The sequence below is a fragment of the Cydia pomonella genome, chromosome 7 (genome assembly GCF_033807575.1).
Source record: "Cydia pomonella isolate Wapato2018A chromosome 7, ilCydPomo1, whole genome shotgun sequence".
Lineage (NCBI taxonomy): Eukaryota > Metazoa > Arthropoda > Insecta > Lepidoptera > Tortricidae > Cydia > Cydia pomonella.
The window spans coordinates 14,897,403-14,906,438 of record NC_084709.1 but is presented as its reverse complement, the minus strand read 5'-3'; the positions used below and the strand labels follow the sequence as shown (position 1 = coordinate 14,906,438).

At 44.6% G+C, this 9,036-nt stretch overlaps 1 protein-coding gene across 1 annotated transcript; it reads right to left on the bottom strand.

Moving 5' to 3' along the window:
* Nucleotides 1–7,070: 7,070 nt before the first annotated feature.
* Nucleotides 7,071–9,036, bottom strand: LOC133519955 (cuticle protein 7-like). The gene is made up of 2 exons (XM_061854167.1): nt 7,586–9,036; nt 7,071–7,233 (listed from the first exon to the last, which is right to left on the bottom strand). The coding sequence occupies exons 1-2, from the start codon at nt 7,960–7,962 to the stop codon at nt 7,170–7,172; spliced, it is 441 nt and encodes a 146-aa protein (XP_061710151.1). The 5' UTR covers nt 7,963–9,036; the 3' UTR covers nt 7,071–7,169.

The window sequence follows — 9,036 nt, the reverse complement described above, 5'->3', positions numbered from 1 at the left end:
GAACTTCGATTTTCGCGGTAATAGCCCTGTAGCGGCCTGAACGCCGTCGGTGTTATTATTATTATTGTAGTTTGTGGGCCTTTGAATGCCACGTCGACCAGGCATTGGTCTATTGTGACAGCCCTTTAAAGTTCATTACTGATGCCCGTTGAATCCAGGAAATTCCAGATTCTTTGGGCCGTAATGTTCTGTACCTCATAGGGTTGCAATACGTGCCGCCCTAGGTGGGTACTTCTTTTTGACATTAGTGGTCCACAGGAGCAGAGAATGTGCATTGCAGTCTCCTCTGACTCATGGCAGAACCTGCATGTCGCGTCTTGTTTCTTTCCGATTTGAAACATGTGTTTGTTCAATTTACAGTGTCCAGTCAAAATTCTGGTCACCGCGCAGGCTTTGTATCTTTTGAGCCCTAGAAGCTCCCTAGCAGTTTTGCTGTTGAACCCTTTGATTAGAGCTTTCGAGTGTTCTTGTCCTTTTACGAACTTCCACCAATCGTTTGCCCTTATTTTTTCTAAATTGCTGAGCAGTGAATATGCATCCCGTTTTGTGATTCCACAGAACGGTTCTGGGCCGACCAGGGGTGTGTCTGCGCCCTTTCTAGCAAGTTCGTCCGCTTCTTCGTTTCCGTTAATGTCGGAGTGCCCTGGTACCCATCTAAGTGTGACTTTGTTGGAGTTTGCCAGTGCATTGAGGTTTGTTTTACAGTTCTGGACTAGTTTTGAGTTTGACTCAAGGGATTCTAGTGCCAGCAGAGCAGCTTGGCTGTCTGAGTTGATGTAGATATGTTGGTGTCGTAGGTTTTTATCCAGGTTAATCTCCGCACATTTGTTGATGGCGTAGACTTCAGCCTGGAAGATTGAGGCCTGTGTGCCCATGCTGACGCTGGCTCTGAGCTTAGGTCTCTCACCATAGATCCCACATCCTACATCAATGCCTTTCTTGGAACCATCCGTGTACCAAATATGGCTTCCCTCTTCGACGTACATTTGGTTGTTGGTCCATTTGTCTCTAGGAGGTATTTCTACTGTGTACAGTTTAGTAAACTGACATTCAGTGTGCGTGTCATCGGTGGGCATGCTAAGGGTTCTATTTGCAAAAACCCAGGCCTTTAGTTTGGTTAATGCTTGAGAGCGCCATTTTGGCCTGTTTAGCGTGCATATTCTGTAGACGCACTGCTTAGCCTCCTTTTGCACCTGCAAGTGGAGTGGTATAATATCCAGCAGTGCGTCTAGGGCCGCCCCCGGTGTCGAGGAGAAGGCGCCTGTTGCTGTTAAACAAGCCGTGCGCTGCAGGCTGTTTAGAGTTTCTATTGCCGTCTTTTGGTTGGTTTTGTTACACCAGACTGCGGAGGCGTAGGTAATTATGGGCCTCACAACCGCTGTGTATAACCACATAGCAATTTTGGGTCTTATGCCCCATCTTGCTCCTGCCATTCGACAGCATGACCACATGGCCATTTTCGCTTTTTGTATAATATTTCTTAGGTGAGGGTTCCAAGTTAACTTTTGGTCGAAAGTGACCCCTAGGTACTTGACCTCGTCTGAGAATGGTATTGTTTGTCCATTAAGTCTTGGTTCTGTGAGCTTTTCGAGCTTTCGTTTCCTTGTGAATGGTACTATTACCGTCTTGCTCGGATTAATGGACAAGTCATTTTCTCTACACCATTTGAATATTGTGTTTAGAGCTCCTTGCATTAGGTTTGATATCGTGTGGAGGCAAGGGCCTTTGATGATGACTACAAGGTCGTCGGCATATCCTTGTGTGTCATAGTCTTGGCCTGACATAATTGCAAGAAGTTGGTCCACTGCCAGGGTCCATAATAGAGGGGAAAGAACGCCTCCTTGTGGGCACCCTTTTGTGGTATAAAATTCATGCTCTATAGTATTGAGGGTCAGAGTGGCTACTCTGTTCGAGAGCATGCTATGTACCCATCTGGTGGTGGTTTCGTCAACACCCTTTGATTTCATACCATTAAGTATGGTCTCTGTGGGTGTATTGTCGAAAGCACCCTCTACATCAAGAAACGCACATAGAGCGGTTTGCTTGTCCTCTAGGGTTTTCTGCACCTTGTCAACCAGGTCAAGTAGGGCAGTCTCCGTAGATTTTCCCTTTTGGTAAGCATGCTGGTTTACACTTAGTGGTCTTTCCACCAGGTATTGGGCTCTAATGTGCTGATCGATGATTCTTTCCATCGTTTTGAGTAGAAACGATGTTAGACTAATAGGTCTGAAGGATTTAGGCTGTGAGTAGTCCTTCTTCCCTGCTTTTGGTATAAATCGTACCTTGACCCGAGTCCATTTATCTGGTATAATTCCCCACGCGAAACTTGCTCGGAATATTCTGGCCAGATGCGGGAGGAGGAGATCCTGTCCTTGCTGAAGAAGCGCCGGAAACACTCCATCTTCTCCCGCTGATTTAAATGGTTGAAATTTTTTTAAAGCCCATTTAATTTTGTTTGGTCTAAAGATGTTGGTTGCCAAATTCCAGTCGATATTGCGTGCCCTGTGGATTTGAGGATTCCTTTGGGCGCAAAGTTGTGTGTTACTGGTTGTATACGAACCGGGGAAGTGTGTGCCTCTGAGCAAGTCAAGAGTTTCCTCTTCTGTGTTCGTAAATGTGCCATCTGGTCTTTTCAGGAGACCGAGATAGTTGGTTGATGTCTTGGAGAGTATTTTGTGAATTCTCGCTCCTTTATGAGTTTGGGCAATCTCTTCACAGAACCTTCTCCATGACCTTCTTTTTGCCTTCCTGATTTGTTTATTATATTCAGTCAACGCTCTACCATACCTTTCCCACTCATTCGGTGTGGTTGAGTGATTGAATATGCGACGTGTAGACCTACGGAGGTTTTCTAGCCTTTTGTTCCACCACGTCGTTGTGTTAGTAGTTTTTGACTCTTTCAGCGGACAGCTTTGTTCGTAGGCCCTACTTATGCCTTCAGATATTAGGTTAACTGCCATGTTAAGAGAGTCTGGTGTTTTGACATATTTTGGGACATCCTTTAGACGTTTTTCGAGGTCAGCCTTATAGGCTTCCCATGACGTTTCTTTTGGATTTCTACGCGTAAGTGGTTCCCTAACTAGAGAGCCTTTAACACTGAACAAAATATGTTTGTGGTCCGACATTGAGTTTTCGCTGCTGACACGCCAGTCGGCTAGGCAGCTTGCCGCCTTTTCAGTAGCGAAGGTTATATCTAGTACTTCTTGCCTAGCTCTAGTTACGAAGGTGGGCATATTACCCTTATTCAACAAGTGCAGACAATTAGTAAAGATAAATTGGGATAGTAACTCACCCCTTTTGTTGATTCCAGTGCTCCCCCAGATGGTGTGGTGGGCGTTGGCGTCACATCCCACAATAAGTTCCGCCTTTTGTGCTTGAGCGTACTCAAGCACTTTAGTCAGTTCTTCTGTGGGATCTTGCTTCTCTCCGGGCAGGTAGGCGGAGCAGACTATTACCTTGAGTGCTCCTCTCCCTTTGAGATCGACGTAGGCAGCTACTTGGTCTTCACTGCATAGTTCTGTAACAGGCAAGAAGTTAATATTTTTGTTAAATACGATGCAGGCTCTCGGTTTAGCACCTTTTTCGTAGATCAGTACCTTTCCTGCTCTGTTCAGTCCTGATGCCATGGACTTAGTGTTGATCCATGGTTCTTGTATGAGGGCGATGTCCAGGCCATTTTCGCCAAAAAGTCTTTCCACGACCGCTGTGGCCGCTATGGCGTGATGTAGATTGGCCTGTAGGAACCTCACCCCCCTACCCTCTAAAGCGTCGTTACTACTTGGCACTGCGCTGGGCACTGGTGTGCCCTTGGTGCCGTCTTCGGTCCCCATTACCCCTTGGGCGGTTGTTGCCCCTGTGGCCTCCCCGGTTGGCGAGAAACCGCTGCATGCCCGATGGTCCTGGGATGGGATTGGAGGTTGAAGGAGCCGCCCGTTTTGGACCAGAAGGCACCTTTCGGGCAGGCTTTTGGGATAAGGTGTTGGGTGGGGTAGGGTTTGCAGACTGCGGTGGTGGGTCTTGGGTAGGTTGAGTTTCGGACTGTTGGGTCTTTGGGTGGCCCTTTAGCCGAAACTGGACCTCCCGGAAACCTAAGTTTGCCTTTAGGCCCTTTTTCTGTAGATTCTCCACAGACAAGTCGTCTAGAGATAGGGTTACCATAACCCCACTCTTCTCGACTTTGGTGTGGAGAATCTTCCAGTACTCTGTGTACAGCCCCTGGTTCTGTGCATAGAGTAGAGATAGCGACTGCTTTACCTTAGAGTCGTCTATCTCTGGAATGAACACCATCCCTATGTTCGGCTTGGGAAGCTCATTTTCAGGGATGACCCCGAGGTTGGCTTCCGGCCATGGTTTTAGGGAAGGTGTTATTTGTTCAAGCCAGGCTTTAGATCTTTGGTCACTACAGGTGATGAGTAACCAGCCTGGCTTGTAAGAATAACCTTTGAACTTCGGTCCCTCGTCCATCTCCAGAGTCGCAATCTTTAGCAAGATGGTGTTGCAGAGGGACTCCAATTGCGCGACACTCATCGGCTTGGAATCCTTGATTCCGACTCGGACTTGGCTGAGGACCTCGTTGTAAGGTTGTGAAGGTTGGGGTTGGGTTGGGGGGGTCACACTCACCCTTGGGTTCTTACAAATGTTACCCTGCGGTGACTTTTCCTCCGAGCGCGGCCGTTTGGCCGGTTTAGGCTCGGGTCTGGAATGTGTGGACCCAAACTTGTACCCCAATTTCTTAAGTTCCGCAAAGCTCTTTGCGGACAGTTGTAGCGCTTCCTCGTGTGCTACTCCTAGTCCTTTAAGAGCTTTATAGCGGCCCTTCGCAGAGCCCGTCAATTTCTTGACGGACTTACGTGTATCAGGGTTGGGAGCCTCCGTTGGGTTGTTTGGGCAATGAGTATCGCTCCTTTCAACCGTGTCGGCGCTCTCCACTCCCTCCATGGCTTGCTCCGATGTTTGGGCAGAGTCTTCCGCACCTACCATCAGGGGCATTAGTTCCTGGCATAGGTCTTCCAGGGTACCTTCAGTTTTTTTGTTAGCGTTCTCCATACAAATCCCACGAGAAGCTAGGGAAAAATGTGGTCAGTTTCCAGCAGAGCCCCGCTTGCCGGAACAAGGCAAAAATACACCTCGAGGTTGCCCGGTATCGAGGGTCATCGTTAGCGACTGAGCTCCCCCTCAGCCACGCATCTCTCGGCACGATTGGTCCACCTTAGATTGGGGTTTTTTTGTAGAGGTTGTCTCCTCTTGGAGTGGAATAGGAGTGGTGTAAAAGGAAACCTATTAGGGTTTGCATTCCGGGTCCCAAATGTGCGGAATATCATTCCGCACATTCAGGCTCCGGACTGCAAACCCCAGGAGAAGGAAAGGTGAGACGGGAATAACAGACAGGAAATGACAATTTGGAACATGGGATTAATGACTGGATTTCTGGGGTGGGAAAAGGAACACCTGACGGGTGGGGATGCCACATCGTTTGGCGTGGCCCACACCAGGCGAGGCCCTCATACTTGGCTACTAGTGGTCTGGGGTAAGTTGGTAAATGTAGCGACGCCCATTCCGACCACTAGCATTGCCCGGGGGGGACGACCCACCCACCAATGAAACCCTGGGTGGGTTCGGCCCTGATCCGCGGCGGCAGATGCAGGGACGACGGGGACGTGTATGATGGACTTGAGGTGTTGGCCAATAGCCCAGCGTCGCATACCTGAGCGTACCTACTCCCTCCTCCCCCCCTGCCGTCGGTGTTACTGTCAATTTAATAACATGCACGACAATCCCTACTGCACGGAGTATGGTGATTTTTAGCGTATTTGGCTCAGTAGTAGTCATAGACTGGGTATTTTTTTTAGGGAAAAGTATGCTAATCGCCTGTAAGGCGAAAACGAATGTAGCATTTATTTTTAATTTTAAAAGTCTCCGGCAAGCTCGGCCGAATTTTACCTTCCCATTCAAACAGAGTTTCGTTCTTATTTTAAAACTACGAGTTGGATTATAATGAAAATTTGCACATATAATGACGCGAGATATATCTAATCCTGTAACTGGTTTATATAGCTCCAGTTTATAAAACAAACGAAATGGAACAAAAACAAGTTTTGTATGAAAAACCTAAATTTAGGTTTTTAACTATGGTATCTGAAGCTATTACATAAGCTAATTACACGACTAGATATACCTTTTTATATAGTAAGTAAAAGCTTTAAGAGCAATCTAGCTAGTCGTTTTAAAATCAGAGCGTAACTACGTTTGTATGGAGTATTTACCGAGCTTGCTGAGGATCCTTGAGTAGACATTTCTTACGCATCTATCATTATCAACCATTTCAGCTAAAAGGAACATTTGAATTTAATGTAAGTTTGTTCTTTAAAGTTTAATTATTTAGAATTACAAATGGATCTACAAAGTGGAGGCCGAGGGGGGCGAAGAGCGCCTGCCGTGTAAGAGCGCCTATACTGCCTATATATAGATATATTTAAGGGAGTCGCGTTTATACGGCAGGCACACTTCGCCCCCCTCACTTTTAAATGTTTTGTTTCCATAACTGCAGTCCATACCTTGAAATAGAAGTTTTAATAAATAATAAGATAAAAACATAAAATGATCGGGTTGACTAATATATAATTTTATATTCATGCCATCTTACTAATAGTTATTTTTAATGTACTAAACCTATAAAAGTTTCTTATTCCATAGAGTTTACTTTACTTTTTTATCTAACATACCTTATTATATATTTTTAATTAACTAACAATATTAATAAATAACTAAACACTTAAACTTAGATCTAAAAATATTAAATACTAATCTTAATATAAACTACTAAAAACTATACCCCCCTGCAGCATATTGCCGTAGATGCTGGCAGCATTTCAAGTTCAGATAGTTCCTTAAACAGGTTAAGGGCGCTCGGACCCCACGGACCAGTAAGGCTTTTGATATACTCGTATGTCTTTTAATGCATATTAATGACGATCCAGGGCCATCCATAATACGGTTGTATTATCCAACGAATAAATGCCCGTGTGAACATGAAGTCAGGTAGATAGCAGGCAATAAATAAACAAAACATGTACTTTATTATATTGTTTTATATTGTACTCGTAGTAATACATAAATAAATGATAAATACCCATTGTAACAAGTAGGTAGTAGATAACAATAAATTAGAACTAGTGGTGATGCTTGGGTGCAATGTGTTCTGCGTGACCCTCACGCTTGACTTCGGCGTTGAATCTGTAAAAATAAACTCAAAATTAAAAAATATTTTTTTTTAATAAAACAGCCAATTAATCCTTTAACTACGGCCAGGATATAGAAGGAATATCAAATAAAATTAGAGAGTGTATACCTAACTTAGAACCTCATTAACCAATATGGGCCTACTATACATGTCTTACTGTTTTTGTTTGTTTGTGTAACTTTTTTATAAAATATAAATATTTGGGTCCAATTAGAGTGTCGATCCTTAAACACACGAACTGTCAAAATATACCTCTATTTCTAAAATAAAGTGTGGTAATTAGAAAAATTTGCGCGGTTTTATCTGTTACTATTTTTGCCGACTGTTCTGCCGTACAGCACTTACCCAGATTTTTTATCAGCAGAGTAGTGCATAATTCTGACAGTGCCGTCAGCCTCGTGCAGGCTGTAGTAGCCCTTCACGACGTCGCCGTCGCGGGACTCGTGCTGGGACTTCTTGTCGCCGGTGTGCGGGTCCTCCACCTTGTACTCGAACTCGTATTTAGGGTGCGCGTAGTAGTTGTGGTGGCCTTCGGGCGCATTGCCGGGCACGTCGTGGTGCTGGATGTTTTGTGAGGAGACGGCGTGGTGGTGAGTATGGTGGGACTGAATGGGGGCAGGCTGGTGGTGAACTGGAATATGCTGCTCATGGCTGTGGTGCTCATGTCCGTGGGTTTGGATGCAGCTGGATGCTCTGCGAGGAGTACGCCTGGCCATGACCATGCCCTTCTTGAGGCCGAGCAGCAGCTAAGGTCAACACAACGGCTACGCAGATGATCTAATATAATAAACAAAGGGATATTAAATAAAACTTATTTGTGTTGACCCTTATTTTAATTTCAAGCATACTTACTAAGAAATGTCTTTTAAGTCAGTAAATTATATTTCTATTACCTTGCAATACATTTTGTACCGAATTGTTTAATTGACAAATGATAAATGATATATTTGCATTAAGTAACGGAGCTCTTATATAAGCTACATATTTGGTCTCAAAAATGTGCTCAGAGTTTTAAACCTGTTTATTTAATGTCGTCCATACCCTGCACAACCGCACTTAAGTTACGTTTGCATTGGACCTTGAATTTATTTTTAGCCACATATTTGGAGTGTCTTTCACCCATTATCGAATAAATTATACTCCCATGTGGACATGGGGCCCGTGTCGAACTTTAAGATTCGTCAAACGTTTGCCAAAGATCGATATGGATTAGAAGTGTCAGTATCAAAAGTGACGTTTCTTCAAACAAAAACGTCACTTTCGACACTGACACATCCAATCCATATCGTTACTTTAGGAAAAATTTAACGTATCTTAAAGTTCGAACCGGACCGACGGGCGAATTTTTAGGTTTCCAAAATCAATTAGAAATCTATAAATAAATATATGTTCACCAAATATTCCGAGCCTCAGATTTGATTAATTATGTTTTTGTTTGAAAGGAGTTACTAATATTTGGCTTGGCACCGACTTCAACCATATGAGTTAGTAACGCATAATTAAACTTAAATAGGATTTTTTATACTACGACGGTGGTAAACAATCATACGGCCCGCTGATGGTAAGCAGTCTCCGTGGCCTATAGACACCTGCAACCCCAGAGATGCGCGTTGCCGACCCTAACACTCCGCAGCCTCGTTGAGCTTTGGCAAGAACACAACAATATGAGTAGGGTCTAGATTTTTTTACTGCAGTTTTCTGTAAGGTGGTGGTACTGCCCCGTTTGAGCTCTGCTATAGATTTGGAATGACATCCGCTGTGCTGTGCCCTACACTGTGAATGTCATCTCACTTTGT

Coding starts and splice junctions, on each gene's coding strand:
- LOC133519955 (XM_061854167.1), bottom strand. CDS start 7,962: ATGGTCATGGCCAGGCGTACTCCTCGCAGAGCATCCAGCTGCATCCAA. Junction 7,234..7,585: donor TCTGCTGATAAAAAATCTGG/GTAAGTGCTGTA, acceptor TTATTTTTACAG/ATTCAACGCCGAAGTCAAGC.